A 22,907-nucleotide genomic window follows, 5' to 3' on the forward strand; every position below is an offset into this window, starting at 1 on the left:
TTTTTTCCTTAATGATTAGAAGTAAGTCTGTCTGTGTTTATTCTGTGTTCCTTTGCCTCTGAACTTCTGTTCATTTTGAGTTAATTCTCAGTTGAACTATGGAAATTCGGCATCTGGCACTTGTTTTCTCAGTGGCGCAACAAGATGACTTACAGGATCCATACCCAGAGACCATGGGTTTGAATCCAGTGTAGGGCACCTTTATATAATTGTGTGTAATGTTGTGTCATTTCAATCCCGTTATTATCCGGGTAAGCTTTGTACTAATCTTTATTCCTTTTGGATTAGACATAAGTGTGTTTGTGTTCATTCTGTGTTCATTCTTATTTGATCTTCTGCTCATTTTGAGTTAATTCTCACCTGTGTCCCTGAACCAGTTGTTTTGCCTGTATTTTCAATTTATGCTGTTTTTTTTTGCACTTCCTTTTCCGCTTTGGGCTACAGCCCCTTCAGGGACTTGGCCCTGTATCGCTGCTTGCAGCTATATTTTCAATACATTTTTGCAATTTATCTTCATGCCCAGGTTCTCCTGTCATGTTATTATTTTATATTATTATGATTCATAGTAGCAAATTGTTGTTATTAGTTTGCTTTTGTTTCTGTTTATTAAAGGCTGACAGCATATGTGGCTAAAGTCTTCTCTATGGCCAATAACTTAATTGCTATAGAGGAAAATGTGCTCTGCAGCACCCTCAAGTGGCTGGTTCTCTACAAACAACTGCCAGACGGCTCCTTTAAAGAGGATTCAGCTGTACATCAAAGTGAGATGACTGTGAGTTGAATGTCACTATGACTGACTGTATTAAAAAACATCTGTGGAGGAGAAATTACAGTAAATGAGCTACAGTTAATTTGTAAGATGCAATTAAGTTTTTGCAATCCTTGCAGAATCTGCAACAAGTTTACCATTTAAAAAAAGAAGGATTACTAAATTTACATGATTTATTTAGTAATTCTCTGAATAAGCTATTTCACAGGACATGTTTACAAGGTTTTAATAAACCAAGTAAAACTGTGATCATCATACATTTTAATTGATTTGAAAAAGAAAAACATATTTGATATTTTGATGTTAAAATAGTTCAATGGGGAAAATGGTTTTGCATCCGATCCAAAATAAAATAGTAATGAATATTATTCATTTTTAAAAACACTGCTAACATTTATCTAATAATTACAGATATATGACAGTAGTAATGCCTACACTGTTGCTATCTTACAATATTTTAAAGTCCTGCATTAATTCAGTTGTTGCCCACTGATTAAAACACTGGTAAATATAAAAAAAAAAGGGCTACATTTGCTGATTTATTATGATTTTTTTTTTTTTTTTAAATGTTTTTATTTGTGCTTTATTCTAGGGTGGCGTAGAGGGCAAAGATGCCGATGCCTCTCTGACAGCCTTTGTTGTGATTGCCATGCAAGAAGGCAGAGAGATCTGTGCTGGAGCAGTTAATGTAAGTACCTCTACCACCGTTTTGTTTATCAAAACATTAAAAATGTGCTGTTGCTTTGTTCAACTCTTCCTCTTGATTTAACCTTGTACACACACTTTTATAGAGTCTGGATGAAAGTATCAGGAAAGCTGTTGAATTCTTGGAAGGTCGACTTCTAAAACTGATCAATCCTTATGCTGTTGCGTTGACGTCTTACGCCATGGCCAATGCAGGCAAACTTAATAAAGAAACCTTGTTGAGGCATTCCAAACAGGAAAGAGGTCAGTTACACCAACAACTCATTAAAATGTGTAGTGCTTCATATAACATAGAACAATAAAATAAACTAGAGTGGAAATTATGAAACAATTATGTGAGTTTTGTGGTGTAATGACAGATGCTTGTCATCAATAACAGCAATGAATAGAGAGTGAACAGCAACACAAATAGTTCATAAATAAACCAAAGCATCAAGCTTGATGGTCTGGATCAGCATATGTGAGTGGAGCAACAGATTTCCCTTCCCACTCCAGCTTCATCTCCACACCTGTTTCTATTCCTGTTTTGTGACTGAAACAGGCGATAGGTTTTGGACTGTCCCTGAACAGCGCTATCACTCACGAGAAGCGACGGCCTATGCTGTGCTGGCGCTTGTGAAGGCCAAAGACTTTGATATAGCAGGAGAGGCAGTGCGCTGGCTGAGCAGACAACAGTCTCATTATGGCGGTTCTGGCACCACACAGGTACACTAACATCTCATCATTTTACTGTAGCTAAAAATGAAAATAGCAGTAGCTTGAGTTTAACAAAAACAGTAACGTCTTTAAAAACTTCATTTAATAGTGTGAAATTTAAATATCCTGACTGAGTTAAGACTCTGCTCTTATCAAAATTAACAATTGGTCTTCTGTACACACTTAGAAAGGATGTTAAAACTGATTCAAAATGTGTTCAATTCTTACACATCAGTGGGTGAGTTTAGGGACAACACTTGTGTGTTAATTCTGACACATTCACTGAGTCAATGATTTTAACACAGTAAATGTGTCAGGAAGGTTAACCAGAGGTGTAGTCAAGACCAGACCCTCCAAGACCGAGACCAAGACCATTCAAGAGGGAAGTTAATGAGATAATTAAAGGTGCTACAGAGGATGTTTTGTTTTATACATTTTTGCAATATTACTTGAAACTGTCTTTACTAACTGATAAAAGACTATTTATTAGGTGCACTGAAAGGAATAATATTAATGTACATTATCCACATGCAATGTTTTTGTCAGGAGTAAGAACTGCAGATTATGAGTTACCTGCAGTGAGTCCAACATAATGAATCCACTAACACGACACAGCAAATGCTGGTGGTAAACAAACACTCTTGTTCCAGTACTCGTGCACGAGTTTTGGGAGGCGTTCCCTCGAAATGAGCTGTGAAGGAGGGGGGTTGTTCATACGCATGCGCTCATTTAAAAAACTCACTAACAGTCTTTGGTTTCTCAGTCATAAAAAACATCCTCTGTAGCACCTTTAAGTCATTAATCAAGCTGATGAACACCTGCTGACAAAATAATTGAAGGAAAGAGGAAAACAACACCAAATAAAACACCTGTGCTACTTCTGAACATGAAGATCAAATTTGCAATGATCTCTTTGTCAAGTCCAGTCAAAAAACAAACAAAAAAAAGTCTTACACATCAGTGCTTGTGTTTTGGGACAACACTTGTTCACTGTGTCAAACACAGAATGTCTCAAAAAGCATTTGTTAAAAAACGACTCAAATTGACTAAATTCTTACACATCAGTTGTTGTGTTAATTTTGACACATTCACTATGTTATGATTTTAACACAGTAAATGTGTCAGGAAGGTGATCTGATGATAACAAGCAGAATAACCAAAGAAAATCACAATTTTAAGTTACCATCATGGATATCAGGGTTTGCTTTAGTGGGGCTCTTGACACTTAACTTTTTATTGTTAGGATTTGTTTGCTCTTGTAATTTTAATTATAACAGCTAGACAAGCAAAGAGAAAAGATAATCAGATGTTGTTGGTTATGTTTTTACATAATCATTAATTGACCTGAATCACTGAACTCATTTAGACTTACTTTATTGATTACAGCAGCACTGTGATTCTACAGCAGAAGATCAGCTTTTACAATATAATCTTAAAAAATCTCTTCTGATAAAAAAAAAAAAAAAAAAAATTAAAGCATTTGGAGACACAGACATCAAGAATCAGCCCGTGAATCTCAACAGTGGTGACTATCTAAAAGCATGTTGCAGTGCATTCTGGGAGCCACCAATCAAAATTCATCCATGCCTCCCTTCATGCATTGCTGCATGAATAAATTATGAGCTGAATTGTCTTAGTAATTTCATTTATTCTCACTATTAAAATGTTGCTGTTTTTCTGTGACTTTTTAGTAGCTTGTTTTCTAATGTTCAGAGTTGATCTGTTGATCAGAATATGTTGCTTGTCACCGTTGTTGAGATTCACAGGCTGATACTTGATGTCTTGTGTGTGCCTAAAATAATTTCTTTTTTTTTTTTTTTGTGATAAGGACAACTTTAAATAAAAAAAAATCCGTATCATATAAGCTGATCTTCTGCAGAATCACAGTGCTGCTGTAATCAATAATGTAAAACTAACTCAGAGATTGAGCTCTAAATGAGTTCAGCGATTCAGATCTAACAATGTTTATGTAAAAACATAACCAACACCTGATCATCTTTTAAGTTTGCTTGTCTGTTTGGTTTTAATGGAATTAAAACTGCCCAAACAAAATCTAATATTAAAAAGTCAAGGGTCAAGAGCTCAACTAAAACAAACCCTGACCTCGATGATGGTAACTTAAATATTGTGATTTTCTCCTTTGGTGATTCTGCTTGTTATCATCAGGTGTCTTCAATAATGCTCAATCATCTCTCAATTTATCACCTAATTATCTCATTAATGCTTCAGTGGGTGGAATAAAAATATGGCAGGACTTTTACTTTCTGACCCCTGGAATCTCCACCTCTGGTATTAGATGATTTCTTAATTGCATTTATTAGATTACACTTTTGCATGTTTTTATTTATGTTTGGGGTTTTCGTTGCATTCACACTATTCTGACCAGCAGGCGTCACCAGAGTGTGGCGTTTCGAGCACTTCAAAACAGCAAATCATTTTGCAAAGCAATTGATTCGATTGATTCAAAGTTTCAAAAAACGTTGTTTCTCCAGTCATTACAATTCAGTCACAGGAACCCTGTCTTTGAAAGCTTTTCTGTGCTTTTTAGGCAACCATCATGGTGTTCCAGGCTCTGGCAGAGTATCACATGCAGGTGAAGGACCAACAAGTCTTCAATCTGGACGTGGAGCTGTCAGTGGCAGGAAGAAGCAAACCTGTCAGATGGACCATTGTCAGAAAAAATGAGCATGTTACACGATCAGACAGGGTGAGGAACAACTCACCAAACTTGTTGAAAATGGTTCCTGTTCAATGTTTAAATAGTTTTTTGTTGTATTATCAGAGATTTTTCAGTTTTTAATTGTCTTCATCAATAGTGTTGTGTTTGGTCAATAAGACCTTCAGAAGTCTCTACTATATCATGGATTTAATTATTCTAATAACGTCTGCATTCACTCAACAGGTGGAGATCAACAAGGACTTCAGTGTGACAGCTAGAGGAACTGGAACAGCCACTCTCTCTGTGAGTGTTCAAGAGTGTTTTTACGGTCAACAGCAAGTTGAAAGTGTTTAAAAATCTAGTCTGAGATGTGTTGCTTTTTTTCAGGTTCTAAAGGTGTACTACGCCAGACCTGCTGAGAAGAAGTCTGACTGTACATTCTTTAATCTGAGTGTTAAAATGGAAAAAGATCCTGAAAGTAAGATTGACAAAAAGGAGTAGCACTTTCTATACATTAAGGCTTTTACACTGTGCTCAACCCTGGGTTATCTTCACTCTAAACCCCATTTATGAACTTTTGACAACTATGACTACAACTACAATGACATTAGAAGTGGGATTAGCACTTCTTTTTAAACGGGTTGTGAAATGTTAAACATGATAACACAGGATTCATTTTAGAATGACCCAAGGTTAACTATTTGAAGTGTGAAAAGCCCTAGTTAGAGCTTAAACCACCCAAATATCTCTATGTATTACTTCTTCATTTTAATTCATTATATTTTTATATAGGAAAAGACATGACTTGAACTAAAACCACCAAAAACTTTTGTTTCCTTTTAGCAGAACAAGAAGACAATCCAAGTTACAACTTCATTATGGATTTCTTGTATGTGAACAAATACCTTAAATTATTTTTATGTCAGAAAAACAAACAAACAAACAAACAAACAAACAAACAAACAAACACATTTTATTTGTAAATAATCAGCATGTACTCATTTAGGCTGTTTTCACACTTGGTTTGTTTACTTGGTCAGAGCCTGTGTTCGATCCCGCCCCACTTTCCCACATTCATTGTATGTTTGCTTCATGAACGTGAGTACAGGAACAGCTGGTTACCAATGTGACTAGACAATGACTCCAGCGGAGACCCCAATTTCACTGGGTTCTGATACAGACACAACTTGTTCCTCAAAGACAGATTATTCAGAGATGAGCAGATCTGTTTCATACTACAATACAAGAAATCTGGCATCGAATAGACTCGGGTTTGCACCAAAAGCTCTAGTGTGAAAACAGCCTTAAACACAAACAGAGAAGAGCAGCAGAACTGAAGACTTGTGAATCCTGTTAATAAAATTTGTCACTTTATCTCCAACTTTACAGGTTCAAAAACAATAAAACTGATGCCACTATGACTATTCTGGATATTGGCATTCCGACGGGATTTGATGTTGAAGAAAATGATCTTGAAAAGGTATTATGATGATAAAATGATGCAGAGATGACTCACATTTGTATACAGAAGAGGAATCTAACACACATCTGCAGAGAGGCCATACAACTTTTCTTATGTTCTTGCTCTCAGTTGTCTTCAGGGAAGGAGAGATACATTCAGAAATATGAAAAGAATACAGAGCTGTCAGAGCGAGGATCCCTCATCCTCTACTTACAAAAGGTATTTCAGCAGACTGTGTTGCCTGATGATGTCAAACACAGATTTGTTTACTTTTGATCAGGAAATCAAAATGTATTTACAATACTTGTTTTGATTAATATCACAATATTGTGATAACAATATTTGTTGCTTGTCACCGTCGGTGAGATTCATAGGCTGATTCTTGATGTCTGTGTGTGCTTGAAAAAAGGATCAGAACAAATTTTGAGAAATCCTCCTGAATATATTGAAAAACATGATCTTCTGCTGTAGAATCACAGTGCTGCTATAATGAATAATGTAAATCTAACTCAGAGATTGGGCTCTGAATGAGTTCAGTGATTCAGGACAAATAATGATTATGTGAAAACATAACCAACACCACCTGATCATCTTTTCTATTTGCTTGCATGGCTTTTACAACTCAGTGAGAGCAGACCAAACAAAATCTAATATCAATAAATCAAGGGTCAAGAGCTCAACTAAAGCAAACACTCATCTCCATGATGGTGGCTTAAACATTGTGATTTTCTCCTTTGGTGATTCTGCTTGTTATCATCAGGTGTCTTCAATAATGGTCAATCATCACTCAATTTATCACTTATTATCTTATTAACTTTAACACTGCTTCAGTGGGTGGAATGAAAAATATGGCAGGACTTTTACTTTCTGACCCCTGGACTATACACCTCTGAAATCAGGCATGAAACAAAACAAACACACAAAAAAAGACTTTACCATGTGCTGCTTGGCCTCTGTATAAAGGCAGTGTGGAAAAAAAATATGGCAGGACTTTTACTTTCTGACCCCTTTACTATATAAATGCATTCATTCATTCATTCATTCATTCATTCATTCATTCATTCATTCATTCATTCATTAACTTCTGGTCAGGAGGATAATGCTTGTGCGTGCAGTGAGCACTTTGTCAAAAGTTAATACTTGCATATGCAGTCACTAACAAAAAAGTAGTATGCCTTCATATTTTTCTATGCTTTCATTTCTGGAGTAGAAGGATGTCAGTGTCCAGTTGCAAAAAACACCTTAAGTGTAATTTTTCTTAGTACAACATGATCTGTCATAACGTTGAACTGATGACAAGCCCGCCTCAAATCAGTGCTTCCACTCTTTCAGTGCTACTTTAATGGCAAAAAGCTCTCGATTGCCGATATCCATGGATGGAGTCTGGGAGGTGTCCCCTGTTGCTGGGAAAGCACAGCTCCTACACCAGTGGAGAAGGCATCCACACAGTAAAATCCCCAGTGTTAAATTAACACCCAAAGTGTACATATGAAGCCCCGTTCACACCGCCAGCGACAAGCAGCGACAAAGCGACAGGATCCCATTCATTTCAATGGAGCGCTGGCGACAAGAGCGACAGTGACCGTTGGTGACGGAATGTAGGCATGTCAAGCGACGAGAGACAAGCGACAAAAGTTCAATTTTTTTACTTTATGCAAATCTGGAGCGAATTTCGCGAGCGACAGCCAATAGGAATGAAGCTCTCTGGAGCACACGTCACCGTCTCGAGTGCAGGCAAGACAGACAGGAATAGTTCCGGAGCGATTTCACTGTTTTATATGATTTGACTGTACATACATGGATATAATAAAATGAAATAAGAATTTATAAGAAATGGCCGACAGTCTTGTGAGTTTGATTCATACATTTTGTGTTGTTATTATATGATGCTGTGAGCAATTTAGCACTGCTGCAGTTCATATTACAGTTTCCCCTGCATTGTGTTTATTATTAGGGACAAGAAAATTGATTATTTGTCAAATTCGAATGACATTTTAGTATTTTTGACAGTATGAGTGAGTTTAATTTGTTGATAGATCGTTAATCTAGTTAACGTTAATTATTTAACACTGGGGATTTTGCTGTGTACAATGAACGGTAGATTGGGATGTGGATGGGTGAGTAGCAGTGCAGAACTGAAGGCTTTCTTGAGGGTGTTAACCTCTTAACTGTCACGATCCCGTTGGCGGAACGCCTCCCAGCCAGCACACCCATGTAGGGCCCACATGGTTTAGCCCAGATGAAATGAACATTGTTCAGAGTGCACACTACAGGCTGTTATTGAGAGAGAGTTTTTTGTTGTTGTTGTTGATGTTTTATTGAAATTTGTTTGAGGGTTTTTATGTTACCATCATAGTGATCAGTGTTTTCTTTAGTTGTGTAGTTTGACTTGTCTTTGTAATGTTAGAGTTTCTCTGGCTGCTGTAACTGAATTAGTTAGAGCAAGAAAAACTAGAGAAACCACAATCAGATGCTGTGTAGACGTTGTGTAGTGGCTTAATTCACTGAGCTTATGACTGAATTTAATGTGAGTAATATCTTATGAACTTTGTTTTATTGTCATTTACTTTTAATTAGAAAAGCTGAATGAGTTTTAAAACACATTGAACAATAAACACTTTAAAACACCAGCAGAACTTCCTCACACACAGACATCAAGAATCAGCATATGAATCTCAACAACGGTGACATGATTCATGTTACAATGCTGCTTTTTTTTTTTTCTTTTTCATTATGCACCCAGAATGCATTGTGGTATGAAGCATGTCACCATTGTTGAGATTCATACGCTGATTGTAGATGTCTGTGTGTGAGGGAGTTCTGCTGGAGTCTTAAAGTGTTTAGTGTATAATGTGTTTTAAAACTCATTCAGCTTTTCTGATTAAGAGTTTTTTCATTGTATTTCTAAAAGAGATCTAATACAAACTTAACATTTTATTCATATATTAGATGCATGAATTAAGCCGTTATATGACAATTATATTCTTATCATAAAGAAGCTGACACAATTTTGTCTTGTCATTATTACCATAACAAACGGTTACAACAGCCATAGAAAAACTAACACTAGAAAAGTCAAGAGTAAAACTGCCTAACTAAAGCAAAGACTGACCCCGATCATGGTGACATCAAACAAAACTATTAATTTCAACAAATCATCAATATGCTGTTTGTGGAGTTGTTTGATCAGATCTTGAGATTTAATAAATATTTAATATCTTTTATCTTCAGTTGATTTCATTGAAGGCTGTGGCTGAAGTTGTAGTTCTTGTTGTTTCTCTGTTCTTCAGTGATTCTGCTCGTTATCACCTAATTATCTCATTAACTCCAACATTGATTCAGTGTTACATTTAACAGCCTGTAGTGTTCACACTGAGTAGTGTTCATTTCATCTGGGCTAAACCATGTGCTAAACATGGGTGTGCTGGTTGGGAGGCGTTCGGCCAGCGGGACCGTGACAGTTAAGGGGTTAAAAGAAGAGTCGACTTCAGGAGGCCAGGACAGAGACTTGAGCTTACCATGGAGAAGGGATGTAAGTGGACTGACAATGGAACTGTAATGTAATGTAATTTTTTTGTTTCTGTCATACGTCAGCAAAAGTTCTTATTGAGAATTAACAGATGTTTAGATGTTAATGTTTTAATGAAAGTTTAGTTTGAAGTCACCATGATGGTGAAAAGCATTTCCTTTAGTTAGGCTATTTATTTTTTTATATATATTTATTAATAGTTTATCTTTGACTGTTTCGACTTTGTGTTTGTAGAGCACATTTGTTATGGCTAGAGAAACTATGTTCTGGGCTGTGTTCCAAAAATAATCGTAATTTGATCAGTTTAGGTTTACAATGTTTTGGGAAGCACAATCATAATGGTTTTGTTTTGATGATGACATACTCATTGTAAAATGTCCAGTTACCAGTCATATAGACGTTACATTATTTCTTTGTAATAAATAGTGATGTGTCGTTCTTGAATGATTTGTTCATTTTGAACGAATCTTTAATGTGACTCGGGAAGATCGAGTCATCTCGGTGGGTGATTCGTTCAGTCGCGCATGTGCAATATTCTACAGGTTCTGTACTGCTAGTAGTAGTTCACCTGATGATTCAATTGATTAGTTCATTTCATGAGTCTTTCGGGTTTTGAGTCGTTCCTTAATCACGTGACAGACCCATACGCTATGCTGTGTGACCCAAGCACATTATATTTATTAGTAAACTTTAACTCTCCAGTTTTATTTCAGTTTGTGTTACAACTGTTAAAGCTGAAGTTATCATAACATTGATGTTTTAAACTAACATTAATAATTCAAATTCAAAATGTTATTTGCTTTTAATTTATGTCATTATATGTCTTTTTTGAGCAATCTTCTTATACATATATTAGACCAATATGTCAAGTCTGCCTAGGAAAAGCAATTATTATAACAGCAAACTCAAAATTGGAGTAAAAATGAACAAACTAGGCTATAAATACTTTGTATTGTAGGCTTGGATTATTATATTTTTATATAGCCTAGTGTTTATTTACAGATAAACAGTCAAAAAGATAAATTAATCAATACTTTATTTATAACAGGGCTTTATTCATTTATAATAACACACCACAGATCCTCAAGAAACAGTAACAAAAACAGTGACAGAAATGTCAGAAATAGTGTATGGGTCTGTCACGTGTTTAAGGAACGACTCAAAAACCCCAAAGACTCATGAAGAGAACTAATCAATTCTCTTTCCGGCTCAGACTGCATTGGTTCAGCATCATGGCACTGTCTGTCACGTCATTAAGGAATGACTTAAACCCGAAGACTTGTCAGACAAGAGGTGACGTGAGCTTAATCAGCTTGTCATAAACTGAAGACCCAGGTAAAGAATGAATTATCATTTCTGAATCTTATAGCATTATAGTTTTGAATTGTTTGTAGTGGGATCAACAAACCGCATAAGTAGTAGATGTGTTGGGGTAGTAACACGTGACATTTTAATTACATTTTGCTAAAATGAACGAAATGAATGAAATGACTTGAAAAAAAGATTCATTCATTTTGTAGAATGAGACTCAAAAGTCAGAGTCAGTAAAATGATCCGAACTTCCCATCGCTAATAATAAATCCACTACCGCTTTAAATCCAGCAGCGCTCTTATAATTTGAAGGTTTTAGACTCATATGTACACTTTGGGTGTTAATTTAACACTGTGGATTTTGCTGTGTCAAGAGCTCAACTACAGCAACCGCCAACCTTCATGATGGTGACCTATGGAGATAGGATTGTAGCTAAATACCAAATAAATAGATTATGATCGACAAATAAATGTAAAGATATTCACAAAAAAAAAATAACCATATACACAAATTAATAGAATGGGATCCACAAATATATGTTATTACTTTCACAGAAATTAATTAAATTCACAAATAAATAAAATTAGATTTGCTAATAAATACATATTGACAAATATGTGAGTTTTTATGTCACAAGCATAACTCTTTTATTTGCATTTATTTGTGAATCACCACCTGTGCATTTGTGAATTGCTTTCTGTGCATTTGTGGATCGCTGCGCGCATTTGTGGATCTCTTCCTGCTCATTTGTGAATCACCTCAGGCATTTGTGGATTCTGACACAATTCTAGCGTCAAGACCTCAGACAAATCCACAAATAGGTCGACTCCACCCACCGACTACTCAAGCCAATCACGCTACAACCAATCACGTTTTGCTTTACAATCGGGACGGTTGCATTAGCTTACAAAGGAAGTAGAGGATTTTTAAACAATGGTACGGTAAAAATAGGTTAAAAATTTATATTTCGTTAGACCATTAGACTGTGTGTCAAGCCAAGCCAAACTATTATATTTTATGCGCCATTTAAAAATGCCAGAGAAACACTGCTCTCTGTTATGGGAACAACAAAGTTATATACTGGATACAGATGCTTTATGGAAGCATCACGTTATTCAAGATTGAACAGAAAGCCTCAATAATTAGAATTATAATAACTCAATTATAATTAGGTGAATAGCTCTATTAACTTATCTAACTGGATTTAACCTTGTGATAAACATGGGAGTTTGAAAAATAGATTTCGTCACATAACAGCATTTCCTTAGCCTGACTTCGTCATACTCATATTCTAGGCAGAATGTGAGTCTGATACTGCTCCATTGCACTTGAATTATGGGGCGTGTCTTAACCGAACCAAAAAAAACCCCTCTGCACTCAATTGGATAGACCTACAACCAATCAGAGCAACGCAGTAAGTGACGTATGTTGAACTTGTACTTAAACTTTTTCCGAAACCCGTTGGAAGGACGGCAAACACATCTTTCCCATCGACAAATGCTTTGATTGTGGTTCTTTCTTCGTCCTTTAAAATTAATGCGCTGTCGATTTCTTTTATTACAGACGTGATAGCGGAATATAAACATCTTACTTCTCCAGCTGCAGTCATCATTGGTGAAAACCAAGGGTGTGTCTCAATCAGTTCCCTAGCTCCCGAGCTTGTGAATCAGTATATCGTGTACACGAATTCGGGCACTGGTAAGGACAGTAAAAGATGCTGGTTCACTACACATTGGGACACTTATGACTCTATTTCCGGCGACGTGACAACGTCCTCATTGTACAACATCACTATTGGTATTTATGAACAATAACAGAGCTGATATTTTCTGACATTACTTGTAATGTAATTTAAACTACATTATGATTAATTATTTGCTTGTTACTTATACGTGCAACATTATGTTCATTACCTTTGGAGCGATGTATGTTTATGCTGAAATATAATAAAATAACGGTTTGTATTTTTAAAAACATCTTTCGCGTATCGTTATGTGTAGTGAGTTGGCTCACGTGATTCAAGTTTCGCGCTTCAGAACTTCCGTTAAGGGAGCATAGTGAGCATCGGTGCATTGTGGGACTTTTCAGGGAGCGAATGTTTCAGTGCCCTGGAAGGATTCTGCGAATGAGACAGCCCTTAAAATGGCCGACTCCCTGGTCAGTGCCCTGACTACTGAACTAGGGAGCTGATTGAGACACAGGGCAATTCAACCCAAGCGCTCTTTGATGACGTGGGTGGTTACGTAACCACAGATAGCCTGTCCATCATCGATTAAAGCCCGCCCTGGCAATTTGATTGGCTCGGCCTTCTGGGAGATAATTACTCCATAATTACTCCACAATGGATCGAGTCCAGACCGAACTTCCCGTCCAAAAAATGTTGTGGGCGGGGTTCGGGCTGGCACCCAGGCTAGCATTTCCCAGTTTATCAATCAAACATCGACGAGCAGCAAACCAGCTATTAAACATTAACAGGCCCTTAAATAATATTTTAAACATTAATTAAACGTTTTAACGTCACCATTGTTTGTAGAGAAGACTTTTTACATGTGACAAGTTATTGAATGACATAGTCTATAGATTAAGTAAAATGTCCAGCAGTCAAACACTTGATCACCCAATTTCTGATGAATCTGACTTATTAGTTTTTTATTGTAAAAGTTATTTAGCCTACAGCATCCAAAATAAATACATACAATTTAATTTTCAGCATTGCAACCCTTTATTTGTTTTATCCAAAACCATCTGCAGTGATGCCGAGGCTCGTACATCACTGATTCATATTTGTATTAGGCATATTATATTGTGCAAGTGTGGTATTATAGCTATACTGTAGAACGGGACATCCGTTTACTGCCACTGGCTCGTGTCGCACCGTGCCGTTTGTATTGACAGTATTGCTGCATGTACATGGACACTAATAATGTAATCTGTTTGTTTATATGATTATAATGCCTTCTATTTGCTGCATCGTGCTGTAAAGATGATATTTTTAAACAAAAACAGTGACAGAAATGTCAGAAATAGCGTATGGGTCTGTCCCGTGATTAATGAACGACTCAAAACCCGAAAGACTCATGAAGAGAACTAATCAATTCTCTTACCGGCTCAGAATGCATTGGTTTAGCATGGGACTGCCTGTCACGTCATTAAGGAATGACTTAAACCCGAAGACTTGTCAGACAAGAGGTGAGGTGAGCTTAATCAGCTTGTCATAAACTGAAGACCCAGGTAAAGAATGAATAATTTCTGAATCTTATAGCATTGTAGTTTTGTATTGTTTGTAGTGGGATCAACGTTTGCATAAGTAGTAGATGTGTTGGGGAAGTAAAACATAACATTTTAATTACGTTTTGCTAAAATGAACGAAATAACTCGAAAAAAGATTCGTTCATTTTGTTGAACGAGACTCAAAAGTCAGAGTCAGTAAAATGATCCGAACTTCCCATCACTACTGGATTGCCTATTCTTCTTTAGTGCTCAGGCATTTGTGGACTAAAGGTGTACAGAGCGGCCTCTGGCTGCAAGTATGAATTCAAAACACGGTATCCAGCACTCATAGTAATGACAATAAATCCTGAATAAATATTACTCCTATGTAGAGCAAATTGACAAACATATGAGAATCCATCAGTATTTCTCCAAATGTGCATGCTTTTAAGCTAAAAGCCTATATGAAATGCCATAGAGGTAACATAATTGTTCAGACACTTTGCATCACAGAAATACATTATATTTTAAAGAATATAATAGAATACTTATATGATCAACAGAGGGTTTTTTCACAGCCTACCTGTCTGAAAGAGCTCATTATTTATGCAGCCCATTAGAGCTTTTTATGCAATTCTTTTGTCTTCTCAGGTGAGAATCACCCATTATTCATGAGGATTCACGACTCCACGCATACTGTGTTTCTTGACCAAAGATGTTTTATAAAATTTAAATCTCTCTATTGTTTTATATGAACAAGCAGGCAGCATAATTTTTATCTTATTTTGAAGCCAAAACTCTAGTCTATAACCTCAAATACCCAGAAGTCTTGTGAACAAAGATTTAATATATATATTTTTGGCTTTATTTCAGTGACTTAAGTTTTTTGTTTTTTCAATAACCACGCATAAACGTTATTCCTTCAAAAACACAAACATGTACATACATGTTCCTCACATATTATTGTAGCCTAGTTTGTGCTGAATACAGTGTAATGACACTTTTTCCATTAATATGTTTATGAACAACTGAAAAAAGCACAAATGTCAGGGCATGTCAAAACTTCTCCAAGGCCCCAAAAATCCTCAGACCCCTGAGGGTTAATAATAATAATAACTCCGGTCTTGCGTGATATCGCGTTGTTTCCTTGTCACAATCTCGCGTGTGTTCGGTTGTGAAACGTAGTTTGCATGCCAGACAGAGTTGACGGCGATTCTTCCTATTGTAAAGTCATGCAGTGTGAAACCTTCTGTCACCGATCCATCGTGCAGTATGAACACAGCAGCGACTGAATGCTGGCCAAGATAGTCATGCAGTGTGAAAAGAACAGTGCTGCTGTTGAAAGACTGCTTTGAAAATCATGCAGTCTGAACTCGGCTTAACAGAGGCCAGAGATCGCTAACTATGGCTATTCAAAACACTTTTCAAGACAATAAATACACGATTGAGACGATGTATGCATGTTTTGACTGAATTTGCGTCTGAATAGCGCTCTCTCCGTGGGTGTGGCCGCATTAGCGGATAATGAGCTGAATCATGGACTTCTGACATGGCTCTCTTTTCATACAGATAACATAGACACAGAATATTTGTTTTCAATATGACTTACATGATTTAAGACCTGACATTTCAACATTTCTTTAGATGCAAGTCTATTTTTTTTGTGATTGATTAAAATAGTATTGATAAAGCTGATCTTCTGCTGTAGAATCACAGTGCTGTTATAACCAACAATGTAAATCTATCTCAGAATATTCAGATGAAATAATTATGTGAAAAGATAATGAGCACCACCAGACCATCTTTTAACTTTGCTTGACTGGTTGGTTTTAATGCAGCTTAAGCTGCCCAAATAAAATCTAATATTGATGAGTCAAGGGTCAAGAGCTCAACTAAAACAAACCCTGACCTCGGTGATGGTAACTTAAAAATTGTGATTTTCTCCTTTGGTGATTCTGCTTTTTATCATTAGGTGTCTTCAATAATGCTCAATCATCACTCAATTAATCACTTAATTATCTCATTAATGCTTCAGTGGGTGGAATAAAAATATGGCAGGACTTTTACTCTCTGACCCCTGGACTTTACACCTCTGGTCCTCTGCAGAAGCACTTTGGCTGCTTGATCCGTGCGGTGAAAGGTTTACTCGCAAGAGTGTCACCTTGGTCGTGTTGACATTCTTCCCTCATCAGGTCAGAAACTCAGAACAAGGGTTTGTTCACTTGGGAAGCTTTTATTCCTTCCTGTTGGGGAGGGAATTATTAATTCCCACCTTTCCTGATGTGATGATGTGATTAGGTTGTAGCATTCAAGGTGTCCGCCCATTTCATCACCTTCCCATTCTATGGAACTTGTTGTATTGTCCCAAAATACACAGTTAAATAAGACAGTTTCATTAAGACCTTGAATATGCTTTATTTCTTTTTCAAACCTTTCTCAAAGTCCTCGTGGCAGTGTTCTGAACTCATAGAGTCCAAACTTGATGTGAATTGGTTGAGGTATCACACTTCTGTCTCAGTGGATGTAGTTGCATTGGCTTTTATTCCAGGTGTGGTTTCCACTGTGTGTGCACACCCACTGGGCAAATTACGTCCAGAAGACGTCTTTTTGAGGTCTTGGCTCAGGTTGAAAAGACGTCCACTGAGGGTCCAGAATGAAAGTTTTTATGATGTATTTTTTTGACGCCTTCTGGACATCCGATATAGATGAACACGCAGAATCACCAAAGGAGAAAAATCACAATTTTTAAGCCACCATCGTGGATATGAGTGTTTGTTTTAGTTGGGCTCTTGACCCTTGCCTTATTAATATTAGAGTTTGTTTGGGCAGTTAACTGAGTCATAACAGCCAGACAAGTAAAGAGAAATGATCAGGTGTTGGTTGTGGTCTCACATAATCATTGTTTGACCTGAATCACTGAACTCATTTAGAGCTCAATCTCTGAGTTAGATTTACATTATTGATTACAGCAGCACTGCAATTCTATAGCAGAAGATCAGCTTTATCAATATAATATAAAGAATATATATACATGATAAAAAAATTTTCTCTTAGGCACACACAGATATCAAGAATCAGCCTGTGAATCTCAAGGACGGTGACAAGCAACATATTCTGATCGACAGATCAACTCTGAACATTAGAAAACAAGCTACTAAAAAGTCACATAAACAGAACAAAATAAAATATGAGAATAAAGGAAATTACTAAGACAATTCAGCTCATAATTAATTCATGCAGCAATGCATGATGGGAGCCATGGATGAATTTTGATTGGGGGCTCCCAGAATGCACTGCAACATGCTTTTTGATGGTCACCACTGTTGAGATTCACGGGCTGATTCTTGATGTCTGTGTGTACCTAAAACAAATTTTTTTTTTGTTCATCACACCTTTTCTGAAATCATCGTCTGCTGTAGAATCACAGTTCTGCTGTAATCAATAACATAAATCTAACTCAGAGATTGGGCTCTAAATGAGTGATTCAGGTTAAATAATGGTTATGTGAGACCATAACCAACACCTGATCATTTCTCTTTATGACTCAGTTAACTGCCCAAACAAACTTTAATATTAATAAGGCAAGGGTCAAGAGCCCAACTAAAACAAACACTCCACGATGGTGGCTTAAAAATTGTGATTTTTCTCCTTTGGTGATTCTGCGTGTTCATCTATATCGGATATCCAGAAAATGTCAAAAAAAAGACGTCATAAAAACTTTCATTCTGGACCCTCAGTGGACATCTTTTCAACCTGAGACAAGACCTCAAAAAGACGTCTTCTGGATGTAATTTGCTCAGTGGGCAGTTTCCTGGATGAGTACAAGGACATATAGGACATGTTCCTTACAGTATTCCTGTTCATTTTTGGTGATTTCAAGCCAGTATGTTTAGAAAATGTCTTTCCTTCTGAGCATTTCTTTGTTATGGCTGTGCTCTAGCCAGAACCGGTTTGGCAGCCCTAGGAGTCCATGGTCATTCACACCTTGAACTCAGGCATGGAAGCCTGAGGTGAACAAAGGCAACTCGTGATGAGATTAGCCTATCATCAATGGGCTGTTGATGTCATCTTTCCTGTCTTCCACCTTTGGCAGTCCTGATTACAATAGTCATTTACTTGTTGTTGAGGGTCCTATCACATTCTTTTGATTAATCAAAGTAGGACAAAAGAATTTCTGTTGTGAAGCTCTGGTGCCATCATGTCTGTTGTTCACTACATGGATAATGCCCAGTATGCCAGATGGTGGGCAGAATCCAGTGTTTAAATAAAATCCATATTTTATTTAATATCATATAAATTTGCTTTGCTTTTTATTTTTCTCATTAGGTTTCTCATAAAGAGACAGAAAGAATTGCCTTCAGAATGAAAAAGATCGTTAATGTGGGTCTTCTTCAACCTGCTGCAGTCACAATATATGAATATTATTCACCAGGTGAGATATTGGAGCATGTACACACACACACACACACACACACACACACACACACACACACACACACACACACACACACACACACACACACACACACACACACACACACACACACACACACACACACACACACACACACACACACACACACTTTTGTTTAATTAATTAAGCTCTCCAATTAACATGGTAATTTAGTGCCATTAAGTATTAAAAATAATGCATTGAAACATGAACACATATAGTCATGTAAATATATTACATTTATGCATATGGCAGACGCTTTTATCCAAAGTGACATTGCATTATACTATACATTTTTTAGTATCTGAGTATCTGCAATCCCTGGGATCGAACCCATGACCTTGGTATTGCTAGTGCCATGCTCCAACCACTGAACTCCAGGAAAGCATATTACATGTGATTTTTCTACCATGATCAATTCAAGCTTTATTGTTTTTGTGAGTTGGAACAACCTCAGCTGATGCTGCAGGCAGAGGTGGGTAATCCAGGGGTCAAAGAGTAAAAGTCCTGCCATATTTTTATTCCACCCACTGAAGCATTAATGAGATAATTAAGTGATTAATTGAGTGATGATTGACCATTATTGAAGACACCTGATGATAACAAGCAGATTTTTAAGCCACCATCATTGTTTTAGTTGAGCTCTTGACCCTTGACTTTATAATATTAGATTTTGTTTGGGCAGTTGTAACTGCATTAAAACCAACCAGACAAGCAAGGAGATGATCAGGTGTTGGTTATGTTTTCACATAATTATTTGATCTGAACTCATTTAGAACTCAATCTCTGAGTTAGATTTACATTATTGATTACAGCAGCACTGTGATTCTACAGCACAAGATCAGCTTTTACATTACAGATTTAAAAAAAAAAAAAAAAAAATTGTGCTTATCACAAAAAAAAAATTTTAGGCACACACAGACATCAGGAATCAGCGTATGAATCTCAATAATGGTGACAAACAACATATTCTGATAGATAAATTCTGAACATTAGAAAACAAGCTACTAAAAAGTAACATAAAAACAGAAAAAAAAAAAAATAAATAAAAATAGTGACAATAAAGGAAATTACTAAGACAATTAAGATCATAATTTATTCATGCAGCAATGCATGATGGGAGCCATGGATGAATTTTGATTGGTGGCTCCCAGAATGCACTGCAACATGCTTTATTATTATCACCACTGTTGAGATTCACAGGCTGATTCTTGATGTCTGTGTGTGGCTAAAATAGCTTTTATTGTTTTTGATCAGAACAAATTTTGTGAAGTCTTTCAGATTATATTGATAAAGCTGATCTTCTGCTGTAGAATCACAGTGCTGCTGTAATCAATTATGTAAATCTAACTCAGAGATTCAGGTCAAATAATAAACATAACCAACACCACATGATCAACTTTTGTTTTTGCTTGTCTGGCTGTTTCAACTCAGTTACAACAGCCCATACATAAACTAATATTAAAAGGTCAAGGGTCAAGAGCTCAACTAAAGCAAACACTCATCTCCACGATGGTGGCTTAAAAATTTATTTAAAAAGTGATTTTCTCCTTTGGTGATTCTGCTTGTTATCATCAGGTGTCTTCAATAATGGTCAATCATCACTCAATTTATCACTTAATTATCTAATTAACTTTAACACCGCTTCAGTGGGTGGAATAAAAAAATATGGCAGGACTTTTACTTTCTGACCCCCGGACTTTACACTTCTGTGTGTAAGTGATGATGAGCACTAATGATGAACACCTGCTGTTAACAAGCAGAACCACTGAAAAGAGGAACAAGAACGGAATAAATATGAGCAGAACTACAACTAGCAGAACTACAACTGTCTTCCAGCCATTACACATTATTACACTTATTACTGACCAGTTTAACTTTATTTCTACAGAAGGTCTTATTGATAATTAACATGTTGATGTTTTATTGAAAATGTTTGGTTTGATGTCACCACTGAGGAGATCAGCTTTGCTTTAGATGAGCTATTGACCCATTATTATTTATTTTTTTTCTCTGGTTCCTTATACTTTTTTTGCAAGCCATGTTTATTATGGCAGAAACAAATATGGAGAAAACATTGAGTGGTGTAGTTATGTGTTGGTGAAGCCTAACCATTAGTGATGTGTCGTTCTTGAACGATTTGTTCATTTTGAACGAATCTTTAATGTGACTCGGGAAGAACGAGTCGTCTCGGGGGGTGATTCGTTCAGTCGTGCATGTGCAATATTCTACAGGTTCTGTACTGCTAGTAGTAGTTCACCTGATGATTCAATTGATTAGTTCATTTCATGAGTCTTTCGGTTTTTGAGTCGTTCCTTAATCACGTGACAGACCCATACGCTATGCTGTGTGACCCAAGCACATTATATTTATTAGTAAATAACGTTAACTTTCCAGTTTTGTTTGAGTTTGTGTTACAACTGTTAAAGCTGAAGTTATCATAACCTTGATGTTTTAAACTAACATTAATAATTCAAATTCAAAATGTTATTTGCTTTTAATTTATGTCATTATGTCCTTTTTGAGCAATCTTCTTATACATATATTAGACCAATATGTCAAGTCTGCCTAGGAAAAGCAATTATTATAACAGCAAACTCAAAATTGGAGTAAAAATGAACAAACTAGGCTATAAATACTTTGTATCGTTGGCTTGGATTATTATATTATTATATAGCCTAGTGTTTATTTACAGATAGACAGTCAAAAAGATAAATTAATCAATACTTTATTTATAACAGGGCTTTATTCATTTATAATAACACACCACAGATCCTCAAGAAACAGTAACAAAAACAGTGACAGAAATGTCTTAATCAGGGTCTGTCACGTGATTAAGGAACGACTCAAAACCAGAAAGACTCATAAAAAGAACTAATCAATTCTCTTACCGGCTCAGACTGCATTGGTTTAGCATGGGACTGCCTGTCACTTCATTAAGGAATGACTTAAACCCGAAGACTTGTCAGACAAGAGGTGAGGTGAGCTTAATCAGCTTGTCATAAACTGAAGACCCAGGTAAAGAATGAATTAATCATTTCTGAATCTTATAGCATTGTAGTTTTGTATTGTTTGTAGTGGGATCAACGTTTGCATAAGTAGTAGATGTGTTGGGGAAGTAACACGTAACATTTTAATTACATTTTGCTAAAATGAATGAAATGACTCGACAAAAGATTCATTCAATTTGTTGAACGAGACTCAAAAGTCAGAGTCAGTAAAATGATCCGAACTTCCCATCACTATTAACCATCACTTAGTTTTTTGTTTCACTGAATTCAAACTGTCTTTTACGCATTGTTATATTATTAACAGAATAATATTTTACATTATCGCCACTGTGAAACAGAAACAATTTATTTTTAAATGTCACGCACAAATACAGATATCAAAAATCAGCACATCAATCTCAACAATGGTGTCAATAAATCTGCATAATTTAGTCATGCTGCAGTGCATGCTGGGAGTTTTGTACTATGCTGGCATCCAGCATGCATTGCAACATTAAACTTTTGGATGTCACCATTGTTGAGATTCATATTCTGATTGTTGATGTCTCTGCTGTGCAAGTTATGCAGGATTTCAAGATGTTTTATGCGTTGTAGGACTGAAACATTGCTTGTTCTCATGCTGTTGAATCACAGATATAATATAAATTAATGAAGATGAAATACCCATTAAACCAAAGACTGAACACAGAAAGAAATCAGCGAATTAAACAGGCCCAAGATGATTAAAGGATCATCACAACAGCAAAAAAATCTGAACAACTTCATGTTGGTTTTTTACTTGCCATAACAAATGTGTTTTATAAACACTCAGTTACAGCAGTCAGAGAAAGCTAATGTAAAAGAGACAAGAGCCCAACTAAAGCAGACACTGGTCACTATGATGGTGACTACAAACATCAATACATTTTTTAATTCTCAACAAGAACTTCTGTACATGTATGAAAGAATGTCAAACTGGTTTGTAAACTGGTTTCACACTCAGTGTGGCTGAAGCCAGTTGTAGTTCTTGTGTTTCTGCTCGTCTCTTTTTACTGGTCTTGTTTCTCTGTTCTTCTGTGATTCTGCTTATCAGGTGTTTATAAAGTGTCTGAATTCACTCTC

General features: G+C 36.3%; 1 protein-coding gene across 1 annotated transcript in view; it reads left to right on the forward strand.

Annotated features, from left to right (window-relative positions):
- The window catches only part of LOC137032410 (complement C3-like), an 86,340-nt gene that overhangs the window by 52,597 nt on the left and 10,836 nt on the right, over positions 1–22,907 (forward strand). The window contains exons 26-36 of the mRNA XM_067404166.1: positions 613–772; positions 1,362–1,457; positions 1,561–1,717; positions 2,016–2,179; positions 4,719–4,877; positions 5,073–5,132; positions 5,217–5,307; positions 5,673–5,718; positions 6,219–6,309; positions 6,421–6,510; positions 18,669–18,774. Coding sequence (XP_067260267.1) covers positions 613–772; positions 1,362–1,457; positions 1,561–1,717; positions 2,016–2,179; positions 4,719–4,877; positions 5,073–5,132; positions 5,217–5,307; positions 5,673–5,718; positions 6,219–6,309; positions 6,421–6,510; positions 18,669–18,774 — 1,220 coding nt within the window. The remainder of the gene's footprint in view (positions 1–612; positions 773–1,361; positions 1,458–1,560; positions 1,718–2,015; positions 2,180–4,718; positions 4,878–5,072; positions 5,133–5,216; positions 5,308–5,672; positions 5,719–6,218; positions 6,310–6,420; positions 6,511–18,668; positions 18,775–22,907) is intronic.

Source organism: Chanodichthys erythropterus, chromosome 12, assembly GCF_024489055.1.
Source record: "Chanodichthys erythropterus isolate Z2021 chromosome 12, ASM2448905v1, whole genome shotgun sequence".
NCBI classification, from domain to species: domain Eukaryota; kingdom Metazoa; phylum Chordata; class Actinopteri; order Cypriniformes; family Xenocyprididae; genus Chanodichthys; species Chanodichthys erythropterus.